General features: G+C 45.4%; 1 protein-coding gene and 1 long non-coding RNA gene across 4 annotated transcripts in view; one reads left to right on the top strand and one right to left on the bottom strand.

Moving 5' to 3' along the window:
- Positions 1 to 19,721, top strand: part of LOC144501208 (uncharacterized) — a 136,627-nt gene that overhangs the window by 17,165 nt on the left and 99,741 nt on the right. For both annotated transcript variants that reach the window (XR_013499071.1, XR_013499070.1), the window contains exon 2: positions 1,831 to 1,933. This is a non-coding gene — a long non-coding RNA (uncharacterized LOC144501208). The remainder of the gene's footprint in view (positions 1 to 1,830; positions 1,934 to 19,721) is intronic.
- Positions 1 to 19,721, bottom strand: part of LOC144501188 (sideroflexin-5-like) — a 220,688-nt gene that overhangs the window by 117,172 nt on the left and 83,795 nt on the right. For both annotated transcript variants that reach the window (XM_078224621.1, XM_078224630.1), the window contains exons 8-9: positions 17,663 to 17,719; positions 15,430 to 15,495 (exon numbers count right to left, since the gene is read on the bottom strand). In XM_078224621.1, coding sequence (XP_078080747.1) covers positions 15,430 to 15,495; positions 17,663 to 17,719 — 123 coding nt within the window. The remainder of the gene's footprint in view (positions 1 to 15,429; positions 15,496 to 17,662; positions 17,720 to 19,721) is intronic.

Genomic DNA, 19,721 nt, shown 5'->3' with positions numbered 1-19,721 from the left:
GTGGACACGGAGAGGATGTTTCCACTAGTAGGAAAAACTAGAACCAGAGGGCACAAGCTCAGGTTAAAGGGACAATCCTTTGAAACAGAGATGAGGAGGAGTTTCTTCAGCCAGAGAGTGGTGAATCTGTGGAACTCTTTGCCACAGAAGGCTGTGGAGGCCGGGTCATTGAGTGTCTTTAAGACAGAGATAGATAGGTTCTTGATTGATAAGGGGATCAGGGGTTATGGGGAAAAGGCAGGAGAATGGGGATGAGAAAAATATCCACCGTGATTGAATGGCGGAGCAGACTCGATGGGCCGAGTGACCTAATTCTGCTCCTGTGTCTTACGGTCTTTTGAAAGGGTGCCTCATCTCCATTTTAAATAGGTGACTCCTTATTTTTAAACACCAACCCCTAGTTCTAGATTCTTCTCTCGAAACATCCTCTCAACATCCATCCTGTCCAGACTAATCAGGATCTTACATGTTTCAATCAAGTATACAACGCGAGGTTTTGCAAAGACACACTGAGGCATAGCTGACAGACCAAAACAAAGCCAACACATGGACCCACAGTCAGAACAGCAAGGCACAGCCAGAGCATCAGACCATGTAGCATCAAGGCATGGGCAAAATAACTTGCCAGTGCTGCAAGAACAAGCAAGAGTAAAATGACAGGAGCAATAGTTTATGTGGGAAAGGATTTTATAATAGGTTTTATAACAGTTTTAAATTGGTGTAGAAACAGGCTGAGAAATAAATGATAGCCATTTGAAGAACTACCTTGTACTAGGACAATAGCAATCAAAACTGACAAAACAAGCCTCTTGTTGAGTGTGGCATGCCGTTCACCAAACACAGGGTGGGTATTAGAGCATCCAGTTAGAGTAAAGGATTCCCTGTTGTGCTATCAGATTGAATTTCTAGCAGTCTGTGGCAGGACGTGAGTCACAATTTCAATGTCACACAAATCCACACCTATCTTTTTTGTCATTTCTTCCAGCAATGCCTTCAGATTAATGTACTGACCAAAAGTTCAATGAAATGCACCCAGCCACTATCTGTTCTGACAAATGTCAGAAGGTCAATTTTATCACTGACGTTAGCAGTCTGAGGACAGAATGCCCATGAAGGGTGTAAACTGATCCCTGGAATGTGGTGGCCTTCCTTCAAAAAGTGAGGAACAGGAGTAGACTAGTCAACCCTTCCACCATTCACTTAGATCGTGGTTCATCTGTATCTTTACACCCCTTTGTTCCACAGCACTTGTTTGTCCCTTAACAAGTATCAATCAACCTCTTGACGACTCCAGTTGAGCCCCAGAAACAGCTGCAACTTTTTGGGAGGAGACTTCCAGATCTTCACTATCCTTTGTCTGAAGAAGTGCATCTAGGTTTCACTTGTGAATGGCCTCACTCTAAATTTAAAGTTACGCCCATTTATTCTGAATTTCCTCATCAGAGGAAATGGTTCCTCTCTACCTATCTTATCAAATTCTTTAATCACTTGAAAGTTTACTGAAATCAGGAGTCAAAGAGGTAGATTTTATTGAACATTTGCAAGTATAAAAGAAAGGAAGTAGAGTTTAGAGAGGTCAGAACTAGAGCACAGAGATCTTAGAGGGTTGTAAAGTTGGAGGAGTTTACAGAGATATGCAAATCCCTGAAGGGATTGGAACACAAGATGAGAATATTAAAATATAAGGCACTGATAGACGGGGATCCAATTTAGATCAGAGAGCACAATGGGTGATAGATGAATGTGGCAGAAAAGCTTTTGCGGCAAAGAACAGTATTGGGGATTTTGCTCCACTCACAACACTCATTTTTCCCTTTTTTATCGCCTTAGGTATGCCTCAAATATACATGAAAGATATATACAAGCTGCGTGTTGCATTTGGAAGGTGCAAGATTCTCATGATAGAAAGCCCCAACCCTCAAGGGTTACTCAGGTATGTTTTCAAGTATCCCACACATACATCACGTGCAGTCTGTTACCTCACGGCGCCAGCCACCCAGGTTCAAAACCGTGTAAGGGAACTGGAGCTGGAGTTGGAGGAACTTAGGATCATTAGGGATGCAGAGATGGCCATAGACAGAAGCTTCAGGGATACAGTTACTCCGCGGAATGAAAATAGATGGGTGACGGTGAGAGGGGCTGGGAAGAAGCAGTCGGTGCAGGGATCCCCTGTGGTCGTTCCCCTTAGCAATAAGTATTCTGCTTTGGATACGGTTGAGGGGGACAACATACCAGTGGTGAGCCGCAGTGAGAGGATCTCCGGCACTGAGTCCGTCCCTGTGGCTCAGGAGGGTAAGGAGGAGAGCGGGAGGGCAATAGTTATTGGGGACTCGTTAGTTAGAGGGATAGATAGGAGGTTCTGTGGCAGCAAAAGAGACTCGAGGATGGTTTGTTGCCTACCGGATGCCAGGGTCCGTGACGTCTCGGACCGTGTTTTCCGGATTCTTAAGGGGGAGGGGAAACAGTCACAAGTCGTGGTACACCTTGGTACCAACGACATAGGTAAGAGAAGGGATGGGGATTTAAAACAGGAATTTCGGGAGCTGGGCTGGAAGCTGAGAGCAAAGACAAAACATGTGGTCATCTCTGGTACGCTACCGGTGCCACGTGATAGCGAGTTGAGGAACAGGGAGAGAGTGCACTTAAACATGTGGTTGCAGGGATGGTGCAGGAGGGAGGGTTTCAGATACGTGGATAATTGGAACACGTTCTGGGGAAGGTGGGACCTCTACAAACAGGACGGGGTGCACCTGAACCAGAGGGGCACCAATATCCTGGGAGGGAAATTTGCTACGGCTCTTCAGGGGGATTTAAACTAATTTGTCAGGGGAGTGGGAAGAGGAGTTGTAGTCCGGAAGTCAGTGTTGAGGGTGGTGAGGTATTGGGGAAGGTATCAAGGTCAAGGGTGGGTACCGGTAGACAGGAAGGTGGGTTGAAGTGTGTCTACTTCAATGCAAGGAGCATACGGAACAAGGTGGATGAACTTGGGGCGTGGATTGCTACTTGGGACTACGATGTTGTGGCCATTACGGAGACGTGGGTAGAACAAGGACAGGAATGGTTGTTGGACGTTCCGGGGTATAGATGTTTCACTAAGTGTAGGGAAGCTGGTAAAAGAGGTGGAGGAGTAGCATTGTTAATCAAGGATAGTTTAACGGCTGCGGAAAAGCACTTTGAGGGGGATATGCACACTGAGGTAATATGGGCTGCAGTTAGAAACAGGAAAGGAGCGGTCATGTTGTTAGGAGTTTACTATAGGCCCCCAAATAGTAATAGAGATGTGGAGGAAGAAATTGCTAAGCAGATTATGGATACGTGTGCGGGTCACAGGGTAGTTGTCATGGGGGACTTTAACTTTCCAAATATTGATTGGAACATTTGTAGGTCAAATAGTTTGGATGGGGCACTTTTTGTGCAGTGTGTGCAGGAGGGTTTCCTGACACAATATGTGGATAGGCCGACAAGGGGTGAGGCCACATTGGATTTGGTACTGGGAAATGAACCGGGCCAAGTGTTAGATTTGGTTGTGGGAGAGAACTTTGGAGATAGTGACCACAATTCGGTGTCTTTTGTTATTGCAATGGAGAGGGATAGGGCCGGACGGCAGGGCAAGGCTTACAATTGGGGGAGAGGTAATTATGATGCGATTAGGCAAGAATTAGGGGGCATAAGATGGGAACAGAAACTGTCAGGGAAAGGCACTGATGAAAAGTGGAACTTTTTCAAGGAACAAATACTGGGTGTCCTTGATAGGTATGTCCCTGTCAGGCAGGGAGGAAATGGCCGAGTGAGGGAACCGTGGTTCACAAAAGAGGTGGAATGTCTTGTGAAAAGGAAGAGGGAAGCTTATGTAGGGATGAGGAAACAAGGTTCAGATGGCTCGATTGAGGGTTACAAGTTAGCAAGGAATGAGCTGAAAAAGGGGCTGAGGAGAGCTAGGAGGGGACATGAGAAGTCCTTGGCGGGTCGGATCAAGGAAAACCCCAAGGCTTTTTACTCTTATGTGAGGAATAAAAGAATGACCAGGGTGAGGTTAGGGCCGGTCAAGGACAGTGGTGGGAACTTGTGTATGGAATCAGTAGAGATAGGCGAGGTGATGAATGAATACTTTTCTTCAGTGTTCACCAAGGAGAGGGGCCATGTTTTTCAGGAAGAGAAGGTGTTACAGGCGAATAGGCTGGAGGAAATAGATGTTCGGAGGGAGGATGTATTGGCAGTTTTGAATAAACTGAAGGTCGATAGGTCCCCTGGGCCTGATGAAATGTATCCTAGGATTCTTTGGGAGGCGAGGAATGAGATTGCAGAGCCTTTGGCTTTGATCTTTGGGTCCTCGCTGTCCACGGGGTTGGTGCCGGAGGACTGGAGAGTTGCAAATGTTGTTTCTCTGTTTAAGAAAGGGAATAGAAATGACCCTGGTAATTATAGACCGGTTAGTCTGACTTTGGTGGTTGGTAAATTGATGGAAAAGGTCCTTAGGGATGGGATTTACGACCATTTAGAAAGATGCGGATTAATCCGGGATAGTCAGCACGGATTTGTGAAGGGCAAATCGTGCCTCACAAATTTGATAGAATTTTTTGAGGAGGTAACTAGGTGTGTTGATGGAGGTAGGGCGGTTGATGTCATATACATGGATTTTAGTAAGGCGTTTGATAAGGTCCCCCATGGTCGGCTTATGATGAAAGTAAGGAGGTGTGGGATAGAGGGAAAGTTGGCCGATTGGATAGGTAACTGGCTATCTGATCGAAGACAGAGGGTGGTGGTGGATGGAAAATTTTCGGACTGGAGGCAGGTTGCTAGCGGAGTGCCGCAGGGATCGGTGCTTGGTCCTCTGCTCTTTGTGATTTTTATTAATGACTTAGAGGAGGGGGCTGAAGGGTGGATCAGTAAATTTGCTGATGACACCAAGATTGGTGGAGTAGTGGATGAGGTGGAGGGGTGTTGTAGGCTGCAAAGAGACATAGATAGGATGCAAAGCTGGGCTGAAAAATGGCAAATGGAGTTTAACCCTGATAAATGTGAGGTGATTCATTTTGGTAGGACAAATTTAAATGTGGATTACAGGGTCAAAGGTAGGGTTCTGAAGACTGTGGAGGAACAGAGAGATCTTGGGGTCCATATCCACAGATCTCTAAAGGTTGCCACTCAAGTGGATAGAGCTGTGAAGAAGGCATATAGTGTGTTAGCTTTTATTAACAGGGGGTTGGAGTTTAAGAGCCGTGGGGTTATGCTGCAACTGTACAGGACCTTGGTGAGACCGCATTTGGAATATTGCGTGCAGTTCTGGTCACCTCACTATAAGAAGGATGTGGAAGCGCTGGAGAGAGTGCAGAGGAGATTTACCAGGATGCTGCCTGGTTTGGAGTGTCGGTCTTATGAGGAAAGGTTGAGGGAGCTGGGGCTGTTCTCTCTGGAGCGGAGGAGATTGAGGGGAGACTTAATAGAGGTTTATAAAATGATGAAGGGGATAGATCGAGTGAACGTTCAAAGACTATTTCCTCGGGTGGATGGAGCTATTACAAGGGGGCATAACTATAGGGTTCATGGTGGGAGATATAGGAAGGATATCAGAGGTAGGTTCTTCACGCAGAGAGTGGTTGGGGTGTGGAATGGACTGCCTGCAGTGATAGTGGAGTCAGACACTTTAGGAACATTTAAGCGGTTATTGGATAGGCACATGGAGCACACCAGGATGGTAGGGAGTGGGATAGCTTGATCTTGGTTTCAGATGAAGGTCGGCACAACATCGTGGGCCGAAGGGCCTGTTCTGTGCTGTACTGTTCTATGTTCTATGTTCAAATCCAGCCTCAGGTTACTGTCTGTGTGGAGTTTCTACATTCTCCCCGTGTCTGCATGGGTTTCCTCTGGGTGCTCTGATTTCCTCCCATGCTCCAAAGATATGCAGATTAGGTGGCTTGCCCCTGGTAAATTGCCCCTGAGTGTCAAGAAGACTAGCAGGGTAAATACGTGGGGTTACAGGGATATGGCCTGGGTGGAATTGTGGTTGGTGTAGACTCAATGGCCAGAATTTTGCCGTCCCGCCTACCACAGGAATCTGAGCGAGCGAGGAGCAGACCATGGGAAGGTCGGTTGACCTCGAGCGGGATTTTACAGTTTCAGGACGAGGGAGACTGTAAAATCCTGCCCAATGGGCCAAAAGACATGGTGGCACAGTGGTTAGCACTGCTGCCTCACAGCACCAGGGACCCGGGTTCAATCCCGGCCATGGGGCACTGCCTATGTGGAGTCTGCACATTCTCCCTGTGTTTGCGTGGGTTTCCTCCGGGTGGTCCAGTTTCCCCCCACACTCCAAAGACGTGCTGGTTAGGTGCATTGGCCATACTAAATTCTCCCTCAGTGTAGCATTCTAGTAAATCTTTTCTGCACTCTTTCTAGTTTAATAATATCCTAGCAACTAGAGGATTTTCACAGTAACTTCATTGCAATGTTAATTTAAGCCTACTTGTGACACTGATAAATAAACTTAAGCTTCTGCACTGCAGGGATCCTATGATTCTACATTGTTCTCCTGTCTGACAGGTATTTGGTGATCCAAAAAGCAACATGTGGGGAGGGAGAGAGAACATTAAAATAATTGGTTCATCATCACCAGTGAAGCAAAATCTGCATTAAAATAGTGATTGTAACTCATACCTGATAAAAGCAATGTCCTCCACTCAGGGAACTTCAATTCTAACACTCTTGAACTTGAAAAGAAAGACTTTTTACCCTGTTTTTTTCATCAATCATTTATCCCTTGTGAAGGTGTCCTTGCTGCTGCAGATTATCCCACCTCTCCCTCTGATAATTGTTGGAGAATGGTGTGGCTGTACTCCAGTGACACAGTTAGTAAGTTTGCAGATGACACTAAGATTGGTAGCATAGTGAACAGTGAAGAAAGTTATTTCCAATTGCAATGGGATCTTGATCAATTGGGCCAATGGGCTGACGAATGGCAGATGGAGTTTAATTTAGACAAATGCGAGGCAGATTGAACCAGGGCAGGACTTACTCAGATAATAGTAGGGCGTTGGGGAGAGTTACAGAACAAAGAGCTCTAGGAGTACATGTTCATAGCTCCTTGAAAGTGGAGTCATAGGTGGACAGAGTGGTGAAGAAGGCATTCGGCATGCTTGGTTTCATCGGTCAGAACATTGACCACATTTGGAATACTGTGTGCAATTCTGGTCATCCTATTAGAGAAAGGATATTATTAAACTAGAAATAGTGCAGAAAAGATTTACTAGAATGCTACCGGGACTTGATGGATTGAGTTATAAAGAGAGGCTGGGATTTTTTTCTCTGGAGCGTAGGAAGCTGAGGGGTGATCTTATCGAGGTCTATAAAATAATGAGGAGCACACATCAGCTAGATAGTCAATATCTTTTCCCAAAGGTAGGGGAGTCTAAAACTAGAGGGCATAGGTTTAAAGTGAGAGGGGAGAGATACAAAAGTGTCCAGAGGGGCAGTTTTTTCACACAGAGGGTGGTGAGTGTCTGGAACAAGCTGCCAGAGGTAGTAGTAGAGGCAGGTACAATTTTGTCTTTTAAAAAGCATTTAGAGGGACACATAGGTATAGAGGGATATGGGCCAAATGCGGGCAATTGGGATGAGCTTAGGGTTTTTTTTAAAAAATGGGTGGCATGGACAAGTTGGGCCGAAGGGCCTGTTTCCATGCTGTAAACCTCTATGACTTTATGACTCTATAAATGTATGGGTAGAGCTCAGAAACAGGAAGGGAGCAATCACTATGATGGGGGTGTACTACAGGCCACAATAGCCCACAAGAATTTCAAGAATGGATATGTAAGCAGATTCTGGACAGATGTAGAAATAATAGTGTTGTTAGAACATAGAACATAGAAAGCCACAGCACAAACAGGCCCTTCGGCCCACAGGTTGCGCTGATCATATCCCTACCTCTAGGCCTATCTATAGCCCTCAATCCCATTAAATCCCATGTACTCATCCAGAAGTCTCTTAAAAGACCCCAACGAGTTTGCCTCCACCACCACCGACGTCAGCCGATTCCACTCACCCACCACCCTCTGAGTGAAACACTTACCCCTGACATCACCTCTGTACCTACCCCCCAGCACCTTAAACCTGTGTCCTCTCGTAGCAACCATTTCAGCCCTTGGAAATAGCCTCTGAGAGTCCACCCTATCCAGACCTCTCAACATCTTGTAAACCTCTATCAGGTCACCTCTCATCCTGCGTCTCTCCAGGGAGAAAAGACCAAGCTCCCTCAACCTATCCTCATAAGGCATGCCCCCCAATCCAGGCAACATCCTTGTAAATCTCCTCTGCACCCTTTCAATGGCTTCAACATCTTTCCTGTAATGAGGTGACCAGAACTGCGCGCAGTACTCCAAGTGGGGTCCAACCAGGGTCCTATAAAGCTGCAGCATTATCTCCCGACTCCTAAACTCAATCCCTCGATTAATGAAGGCCAGTACGCCGTACGCCTTCTTGACCGCATCCTCCACCTGCGAGGCCGATTTAAGAGTCCTATGGACCCGGACCCCAAGGTCCTTCTGATCCTCTACACTGCTAAGAATGGTACCCTTCATATTATACTGCTGCTTCATCCCATTGGATCTGCCAAAATGGATCACCACACACTTATCCGGGTTGAAGTCCATCTGCCACTTCTCCGCCCAGTCTTGCATTCTATCTATGTCTCGCTGCAACTTCTGACATCCCTCCAAACTATCCACAACACCACCTACCTTGGTGTCGTCAGCAAACTTACCAACCCATCCCTCCACTTCCTCATCCAGGTCATTTATGAAAATGACAAACAGCAAGGGTCCCAGAACAGATCCCTGGGGCACTCCACTGGTCACTGACCTCCATGCAGAGAAAGACCCCTCCACAGCCACTCTCTGCCTTCTGCAGGCAAGCCAGTTCTGGATCCACAAGGCAACAGCCCCTTGGATCCCATGCCCTCTCACTTTCTCAAGAAGTCTTGCATGGGGGACCTTATCGAACGCCTTGCTGAAGTCCATATAGACCACATCCACCGCTCTTCCTTCGTCAATGTGTTTGGTCACATTTTCAAAGAACTCAACCAGGCTCGTAAGGCACGACCTGCCCTTGACAAAGCCGTGCTGACTACTTTTGATCATACTAAACTTCTCTAGATGATCATAAATCCTGTCTCTCAGGATCCTCTCCATCAACTTACCAACCACTGAGGTTAGACTCACCGGTCGGTAATTTCCCGGGCTGTCCCTGTTCCCTTTCTTGAATATAGGGACCACATCTGCAATCCTCCAATCCTCCGGAACCTCTCCCGTCTCCATCGACGATGCAAAGATCATCGCCAAAGGCTCCGCAATCTCCTCCCTCGCCTCCCACAGTAACCTGGGGTACATCCCATCCGGTCCCGGCGACTTACCAACCTTGATGCCATTCAATAGTTCCAACACATCCTCTTTCTTTATGTCCTTGTTGTAGTGGGAGACCTTAATTTTCCTCATATTGACCGGAAATCCCTTAGGGCTAGGGGTCCAGATGGTGAGGAATTTGTTAAGTGTGCCCAGGAAGGTGTTTTGGAACAATATGTGGAAAGTCCGACTAGAGAGGGAGCATGGATGTGAGGGAACTTGGGAAATAAATAGTGATGTCTTGAGGAGTGTACATATTACAGAGAAGGAGGTGCTGGAAGTCTTAAAGCGCATCAAGGTAGAGATATCCCCGGGACCTGATGAAGTGTATTCCAGGACATTGTGGGAGGCTAGGGAGGAAATTGCGGGTCCCCTAGCCAAGATATTTGAATCATCGATAGTCACGGGTGAGGTGCCTGAAGATTGGAGAGTGGCAAATGTTGTGCCTTTGTTTAAAAAGAGCTACAGGGAAAAGCCTGGGAACTACAGGCCAGTGAGCCTCACAACTGTGGTGGGTAACTTGTTGGAAGGTATTTTGAGAGACAGGATCTACAAGCATTTAGAGACGCAAGGACTGATTTGGGACAGTCAGCATGGCTTTGAGTGGAAAATCATGTCCCACAAATTTGATTGAGTTTTTTGGAGGGGTAACCAAGAAGGTAGATGAGGGCAGCGCAGTTGATGTTGTCTACATGGACTTTAGCAAGGCCTTTGACAAGGTATCACATGGTAGGTTGTTGCATAAAGTTAAATCTCACGGGATCCAGGGTGATGTGTCTAAATGGATACAAAATTGGCTTCTTGACAGAAGCCAGAGGGTGGTTGTTTTACTCAATTAATGGTTGGGCATTGGTGAGAGTTACAGAACAAAGAGATCTAGGGGTACATGTTCATAGCTCCTTGAAAATGGAGTCACAGGTGGACAGAGTGGTGAAGAAGGCACTCGGCATGCTTGGTTTCATCAGTCAGAACATTGAATACAGGAGTTGGAATGTCTTGTTGAAGTTGTACAAGACATTGGTAAGGCCACACTTGGAATACTGTGTGCAATTCTGGTCACCCTATTATAGAAAGGATATTATTTAACTAGAAAGAGTGCAGAAAAGATTTACTAGGATGCTACCGGGACTTGATGGATTGAGTTATAAGGAGAGGCTGGATAAACTGGGACTTTTTTCTCTGGAGCGTAGGAGGCTGAGGGGTGATCTTATAGAGGTCTATAAAATAATGAGGGGCAGATCAGATCAGCTAAATAGTCAAGATCCCTTTGTTCTGTAACTCTCCCCAACGCCCCACTATTAACTGAGTAAGTCCTGTCCTGGTTCAATCTACCAAAATGCATCACCTCGCATTTGTCTAAATTAAACTCCATCTGCCATTCATCAGCCCACTGGCCCAATTGATCAAGATCCCGTTGCAATCGGAGATAACTTTCTTCACTGTCCACTATGCCATCAATCTTGGTGTCATCTGCAAACTTACTAACCATGCCTCCTATATTCTCATCCAAATCATCAGTATAAATGACAAATAACAGTGGACCCAGCACTGATCCCTAAGGCACACCGCTGGTCACACCCCTCTAGTTTGAAAAACAACCCTCTACAACCACCCTCTGGCTTCTGTCACGAAGCCAATTTTGTATCCATTTAGATACCTCACCCTGGATCCCGTGAGATTTAACCTTGTGCAACAACCTATCATGTGGTACCTTGTCAAAGACCTTGCTAAAGTCCATGTAGACAACATCAACTGCACTGCCCTTGCCTACCTTCTTGGTTACCTCTTCAAAAAACTCAATCAAATTTGTGAGACATGATTTTCCACTCACAAAGCCATGCTGACTGTCCCGAATCAGTCCTTGCGTCTCTAAATGCCTGTAGATCCTGTCTCTCAAAATACCTTCCAACAACTTACCCACCACAGGTGTGAGGCTCACTGGCCTGTAGTTCCCAGGCTTTTCCCTGTAGCCCTTTTTAAACAAAGGTACAACATTTGCCACCCACCATTTATCTACCTTGATGAGCTTTAAGACTTCCAACACCCCTTTTTCTATAATATATACACTCCTCAAGACATCACTATTTATTTTCCCAAGTTCCCTAACATCCATGCTTTTCTCAACAGTAAATACTGATGAGAAATATTCATTTAAGATCTCACCCATCGCTTGTGGATCCGCACATAGATGACCTTATTGATCCTTAAGAGGCCCTACTCTCCCTATCCTTGTTACTCTTTTGCCCTTCATGTATTTGTAGAAATCATAGAAATCATAGAAACCCTACAGTGCAGAAACAGGCCATTCGGCCCATCGAGTCTGCACCGACCACAATCCCACCCAGGCCCTACCCCCATATCCCTACATATTTTACCCACTAATCCCTCTAATCTACGCATCTCAGGACACTAAGGGGCAATTTTAGCATGGCCAATCAACCTAACCCGCACTTCTTTGGACTGTGGGAGGAAACCGGAGCACCCGGAGGAAACCCACGCAGACACGGGGAGAATGTGCAAACTCCACACAGACAGTGACCCAAGCCGGGAATTGAACCCAGGTCCCTGGAGCTGTGAAGCAGCAGTGCTAACCACTGTGCTACCGTGCCACCCCACGGTCTTCGGATCTTCGGATTCTCCTTTGCCTTATCTGCCAAAACAATCCCGTGACCCCTTTTGCCCTCCTGATTTCTCTCTTCACTCTACTCCTACACCTCCTATACTCTTCAAGGGATTCACTTGATCCCATGTGCCTCCTTCTTCTTCTTCTTGACCGGGCCTCAATATCCTGAGTCAACCAGGGTTTCCTACTTCTACCAGCCTTGCCCTACACTCTAAGAGGAATGTGCTTACCCTGAACCTTGGTTAATACACTTTTGAAAGCCTCCCACTTACCAGACGTCCCTTTACCTTCCCACAGATTCCCCCAATTAACTTTTGAAAGTTCCTGCCTGATGCCATCAAAACTGGCCTTGCTCCAATTTAGAATTTTAACTTTTGGGCCAGACCTATCATTCTCCATAGCTATCTTAAAACTGATAGAATTATGGTCACTGGTTCCAAAGTGATCCTTCACTAACACTTCTGTCACCTGCCTTTCCTTATTTCCCAAGAGGAGGTCACGTTTTGCCCCCTCTCTAGTCGGGCCATCCACATACTGAATGAGAAATTCCTCCTGAATACACTCAACAAATTTCTCTCCATCCAACCCTCTAATACCATGGCTGTCCTAGTCAATGTTGGGAAAGTTAAAATCCCCTAATATTACCACCCTATTTTTCTTGGAGTTATCTGTAATCTTACATATTTGCTCCTCAATTTCCCGCTGACTATTTGGGGGCCTATAGTACAATCCTATCAAAGTGATTTCCCCCTTCTTATTTCTCAGTTCTACCCATATAGACTCAGTGGCCGAACCCTCGGATATATCCCCTCTCAGTTCTGCCGTGATGTTTTCCCTTATCAAAAATGCAACTCCCCCTCCTCTCTTACCTCCTGTTCTATCTTTCCTATACCATCAGTACCCTGGAACATTGAGCTGCCAGTCCTGTCCCTCCCTTAGCCATGTTTCAGTAATTGCTATAATATCCCAGTCCCACGTACCCATCCATGCCCTGACGTCATCTGCCTTGCCCGTCAGGCCTTTTGCATTGAAATAAATGCAATTTAATTGGGACTTCCCTTGCTCTCTGTCTTGCTTTTGCCTAATCTGTCTGTTACTAGGATTACTGACACTGCCTTTACTATTTAATGTGCTCTCTTTAACTTCTGTGCTGTCCTCAACCTTCTCTTCTGTCTCCCTACTGCTTTGGGTCCCACCCCGCTGCCAAACTAGTTTAAACCCTCCCGAGTGTCTCTAGCAAATCTCCCTGCCAGGATGTTAGTCCCCCTCCAGTTCAGGTGTAACCTGTCCTTCTTGAACAAGTCACCCCTTCCCCAGAAAAAGTTCCAATGATCCAAAAATCGAAATCCCTGCCCCAGCTTTCAAGCCACGCATTCATCTGCCTAATCCTCCTATTCCTATTCTCACTAGCACGTGGCACCGGCAGTAGTCCAGAAGTTACTACCTTCGAAGTCCTGCAATTTAACCTTCTGCCCTAACTCTCTATACTCACACTTCAGGACCTCATCCCTTTTCCTACCTATGTCGTTGGTACCAATATGTACAACGACCTCTGGCTGCTCACACTCCCCCTTAAGAATGTCCTGCAATCGCTCAGAGACATCCTTGACCCTGGCACCAGGGAGGCAACAACCATCCTGGAGTCTCGATCGCGGCCACAGAAATGCCTCTCTGTACCTCTACCTAGCGAGTATTACTACAGCTCGCTTGCTCTTTGCCCGACCCTGTCCCACAGCAGAACCAGACGGGGTGCCACAGGCCTGGCTGCTGCTGGTATCTTCCCCTGACCGGCTATCCCCCTCAACAGTATCCAAAACGGTATATCTGTTTGAAAGGGGAATAGCCACAGGAGACTCCTGCACTACCTGTCTGAACCTGTGGTGTGAAAACCTCCCTGTAACTAGTGTCTATCACACTCTGTATGCTCCGCAGTGCATCCACCTGCCGCTCCAACCGAACAATGCGGTCTGTGAGGAGCTGCAACTGGACACACTTCCTGCAGACAAAGTTGTCAGGAAGACTAGACTGCTCCCTAATTTCCCACATCTGGCAGGAGGAGCATACCACTGCCCTTATACAAGTAAAAGGATAAAATAATCCCAACTCACCTTTCCCTTGCTTGTGGTCCTCCTGACGACTTTTTTTTAAATTAAAAGCAGTGTTTGGGGTTTAACTGTCCTTTCACAACAGCTCCTCCACAAACCACCTTCTGGTCGCAGTGACTGCACCTATGCAAATGTTACCTGCAACCGCCAATCATCTTCACCGCTCTGTTGCCCTCACCTAGACACTTGCCTTTACACGAAGAAGGAAGGTGACTCCCGGAAATCCACCTTCTGGTCGCAGTGACTGCACCTATGCAAATCTTACCTGCAACCACCTTCGTCGCTCTGCTGCCCTCACCTGCCCTTCATGTCTCATGAAGTGTAAATTGTTGTTACCCTGTTACAGTTGTAAACTTCTTGCAAGCTATCCCGATGAGTGCAAGACTGAAGTTTTGTTCAGTTCCTCCTGTGCTCCAAATATACCATTCTACCGAGTTTTCCTACCCTTACTGTATAAACATAGTTCACAAAGAACTCTCCCACAGTGTGTCACCTGGCTGTGCAACTTGTTTCTAAAAATCATTAACTATATGAATGTGTGTGAACTTGTTGGAACTGATCAAAATCAGTCAACTGATGGAGAATCCAGAGTTCCATCGTGTGATGAGTTTTTATCTCCAAGATAAAGTCATCTCAATGAGAATGTTTCGGCCTGTGCAGGTGGATGATTAGAAGTTGACACCACTTTAACTCAAATCTATGTTTTTGCTAAAATTGGTGAAAGGAAGAAAATATATCTCAGGTTCAGGATTAAAAGCAAATTACTGTGGATGCAGGAATCTCTAACCACAAGAGAAGCTTTGACAAAATGTCACCTGGACTGGAAACATCAGCTCTTTTCTCTCCTTACAGATGCTGCCAGACCTGCTGAGATTTTCCAGCGTTTCCTCTTTTGGTTTCAGGTTTAGGATTACTATTTTATTACTAAACTGATTCTTGCTGGTTGGATTAGCCTCATTACAGCATCATACAATACAGAAAGAGGCCATTCAGCTGATTGTACCTCTGCTGGTTCAGATCACAAAACACACTGCATCAAGAAAAATTCTCTACATCTTCCCTCTGGTCTTTTGCCAGTTTTCATGAATTTCTGGTGTTCTCTCGTTACTGACCCTCATCCTTATTTGTTCCATTAACTACCCGACCCACCCCCCTTTTAGCCCTTTTAGTTGCAACATTCGTGTTTGCCTCAGTCACACTGAGTAATCTGCAATCAGAGTAAAGTGGTTTGCCCATCACTATCGTGTCCCATGTCTGCATGCATCTGAGCAGATCACAATGGATGTATGGAGATGCCAAGATTACTCACTGCTATTGAGATTGCACTGGTGACCGCTCCGATGTAACCCAAAATGAACTTAGACATTGGTGTTGGCTGTTGAGGTTGGGAAGAAGAGAGAGAACAATTATTTCAAAAAAGCATCTGAATCTAAGCTGCAACGACAACTTATATTTATACAAATCTTTAACATAATAAAATGTCGCAAAGCACTTCACAGGTAAAATGAAATATGACAGCTGGTCACATAATGGACATATTATGTCAGATCTTCAAAAGCTTGGTGGAAAAGATAGTTTTAAAGGAGTGTCTTCAATGAGGTAAACAAGGTAAAGAGAAACATAGGGAGGAAATTCCAGGCTTCGGGCCTATGCAGCTGAAAGAATGATTAAAATCAAGGATGCCAAGATGCCAGAATTAGAAGAGCACAGATAGAGGTGAATAAAGAGACATAATATCAGATCTTTACATCTTGCAGTCATCAGGACAGCTACGCAAGATAAACCGATAGTAAACAGAATAACAATTGCAGTGCGGCTCACTTAAGCATTTTAGAAGCCGCATATATTCACACACAAGGCCCTGCACAAGGAATGGAGTTTAGAGCACTGTAAGTGATACTCTGGTTACGTTGAAAAAATAAAAACTGCACTAATTACATTTATTTTTCACCAAACCTGATCCTGTGATGAATCAACCAGAAAGTACATCTGTGGAACAGAGCCATTCAAACTAGAATGATTCCAGCTTCGATTCCCTGCCCGTGCTAATGGTTAATCAGAAGGCTTTGCAATCAGCCGTAGTATCTGCCCCAATTTTGGGGTTGATGTTTTTTAGGTATCCTTGTGACACAGAATGTTTGTTTCTGAAGGGTCAGGTTGTTCCCATTATACTCATAAAATGGTTGCAATAGTCCCTGTCCCAACCTCATATTAACATCACGTGTTTCTCAGATTCAGTCAGCAGCAGCCAGCCTCAGCATTGGTGGCTCCACACTTGTTGTTTCCCCTTTCACCCACATCCTTGGCACATTGTGCAATGTCAATACAAACTCTCACAGCACCCTCCAAACTGCCTTCAAGATGCCCTTCAGCCAGAACCTTCAAAGGTCACGCTTATGCCCCTGGACAGAGCTCGAGAAAAACATTGTTCCCCAAAATTTTATCTCTCCCCCACAAATGGCACAACTCATCCTTTCTCTCTGCTGTTTTTCATTACTGATGCAAGTGGTTCCTAGCACTGGTTTCTTCCAAGTTGCAAAATAATCTTTTGTTTTTACTCTTTTTCCAAATTTTTAAAAATTTATTTGTGGGACATGGGCGTCACTGGCTGGCCAGCATTTATTGCCCATCCATAGTTGATCGCAGTTGAGAGTCAACCACATTTCTGTGGCTCTGGAGTCACATGTAGGCCAGACCAGGTAAGGACGGCAGATTTCCTTCCCTAAAGGACATTAGTGAGCCAGATGGGTTTTTCCAACAATCAATAATGCTTTCAAGGTCGTCAGTAGATTCTTATTTCCAGATATTTTTTACTGAATTCAAATTCCACCATCTGCCGTGGTGGGATTCAAACCCGGGCCCCCAGAACATTAGTTGAGTTTCTGGATTAATAGTCTAGTGATAATACCACTAGGCCATTGCCTCCCCTCCTGAAATTCATAAATTCACCTCAAAATGTTACCTCTCCCAAGTTTGGTTTTCCCTTTTGATCTTCAGGCTTTTAAAATCCAAGCTTGGCATCACCTGGTTCAGACATTCCCCAGTTGCCACACCTCTTACTCTTTTCAACCTTGGTGTTGACCAGCACTATCGATTGCACAATGTGCATCATGCTACTTCTCAAGTACATAGTGCATGCTTGTGCTCAACAAAGAGTAACAGCCAGTGTCCTGCTTCTCTTTGGCACCAAGTGGTGCATGAGAAGATAAAACTAAGAGCAGAAGTAAAACATACAGCCCCTGCTCGATTATTCAATAAGATCATGACTGATCTTTTACAGGAACCTCACTTTCCTACCCTAACCCCTTCATACCCAAAAATGAAGGGATTTCAAGCTTAAATATATTCAGTGGCTGAGTGTCCATGGTTCTCTGGGGAGGGAATTTGAAATGTTCATAACTCTCGAGTGAAGATATTTCTTATATCCGTTTCAAGGAAAATTGACTCTCCACCAAAAGCATATAAGGTGCTACAAGATAGTCCCGCATACACAGATTTGTGTTGGAAACAATGGAATAGATTGCTTTTCAAACCCATCTCACCTTTGTTGCGTTTCTGTTTGCATAGTTCACACAGGCATTGTGACTTTGGTTCAACCACTACAAGGAAGAAAAACAAATCATCAATATAAATCCAAATTCTCAACCAAGAGGGTGAACTACAATCCAAAAGCAACACATTATTAATAAAGAAACAATCTTAGATCCCCTAATGAACTGATGGGTGAAACAGAGCTGTACAGACCAGCAAATCTCAAGCTCATTACCCGATCCCTACTGAGGTCGTTCATATTAGTTCATGCTGACCTCAGCAGATCTGGTCAAAGAAAGTAAAATAACAAAATCAGTGTGTGTTCCTTTTCTCGATTCTTATCCAATGGCGCCCCGACACATCAAAGAATCAGCTACGATGGGAAAGCTCGCCAATTCGAGATGTCCAAGTTTACAAAGGAATGGCCATTTCCCGCACTAAGCCCAAATCCTTGGATTCTCTTCATACACAAAAGTCTGTCAATCTCCATCTTGAATATACTCAGCAACTGAGCATCCATTACCCTCTGGAACAGAGCGTTCACCCTCGAGTGAAGAAATTTCTCCTCAACTCAGTCCCTGATGGCTGACAATGTGACCAGCGCTCATGCAACTGTACCCCAACAAGAGTTAGTACCTCCCCGGGAGCAGTAGGGAAGCGGGTGACTTTCCTAAATAAAGACAACAAACCTGGTTCGCATCTGCCAGTTAGGTTACATCCTTAAAGAATTCCAGTGAATTAGTTAGGCGCGAATTTCATAAACGATGTTAGTTTGGATTTAATACCATTACTAGTTAATTGTTTTCTTTTTAATGGACTTCAATGTTTTTCCTACTCTAGGTGTCAGGCTAATACTGCTATCATTGTTTTGACCTCTTCTTAATTGGACCACTGGAATCTTGAGTATTTTCAATCATCTGTTACTAAATTCTATAAGTAAAAACTCCCAGCTGTGTGTCAGCCTTTCCCAATATCTCATTTAATTTGCTATTCTTGGATGCTTTCCATTTAGTTTGCCTCATGAATGTTCAGTGGCTCTGAGGTTTTCTCCTTTTCTTGCCGAGGTGGATAGATTCTTGGTAAAGCAAGGGGGTGATAGCTTATCAGGGTTTGGGGGGGGGGATGTAGATTTGAGGCTACAATCAGATCAGCCATGATCTTATTAACCGGCGAAAATACCTCGAGGGGCTGAATGGCCTACTACTGCTCCTTGATCATATGTTCATATCACAGTGGTTAGCACTGCTGCCTCACAGCGATAGGGACTCGGGTTCGATTCCTGGCTTGGGTCACTGTGGAGGCTGCACATTCTCCCCGTGTCTGCGTGGGTTTCCTCCGGGTGCTCCGGTTTCTTCCCACAGTCCGAAAGACGTGGTGGTTAGGTGCATTGGCCGTGCTAAATTCTCCCTCAGTGTATCTGAACAGGCGCCGGTGTGTGGCAACTAGGGGATTTTCACAGTAACTTCATTGCAGTGTTAATGTAAACCTATTTGTGACACGAATAAAAAAAATTCATGTGCAGTGAAGTTTGCAAATTAGGGAAGTTCCCATATCGCGCATTCTCCATATTCATTTTAGCACAGTTACTGCGCATGTTTAGTATTTCTTTAAAAAACCGCCACTTCATTTGCTGCTCTCCCCATCCTATCACTCCCATTTGTCACTTCTCTTTCTTGACTATTCCACTTGCTCCTTCCTTCTCGTGAACCTTCCACTCACCACTTCTCTGCCCTGACCCTCATGCCTCTTCTGCTCAGTTTTGTATTTGCTGCTTTCCTCTCCTGACCATCCTTCTCATGTGTGCCTGAGCTTAGTCTGCAATAACCTGTTCACAGATGTTCAGTTTGCTTTTCACCAGGAGCACCCAGCTCCAGTCCTCATTACAGCCTTGGTCCAAACATGGACAAAGAGCTGAATTCTAGAGGTGAGATGAGCATGTTTGCCCTTGACATCAAGGCAGTATTTGGGAATGTGTGCTGTCAAAGAGCTCTTGCAAAGTTGAAATGAATTGAGGAAAGCCTTCCACTGATTAGAATCATAGCTAGCACAAAGGAAGATAATTGTGCTTGT

Source organism: Mustelus asterias, chromosome 1 (assembly GCF_964213995.1).
Source record: "Mustelus asterias chromosome 1, sMusAst1.hap1.1, whole genome shotgun sequence".
Classification (NCBI taxonomy): Eukaryota; Metazoa; Chordata; class Chondrichthyes; order Carcharhiniformes; family Triakidae; genus Mustelus; species Mustelus asterias.
This window is presented reverse-complemented; position numbering and strand designations above follow the sequence as displayed.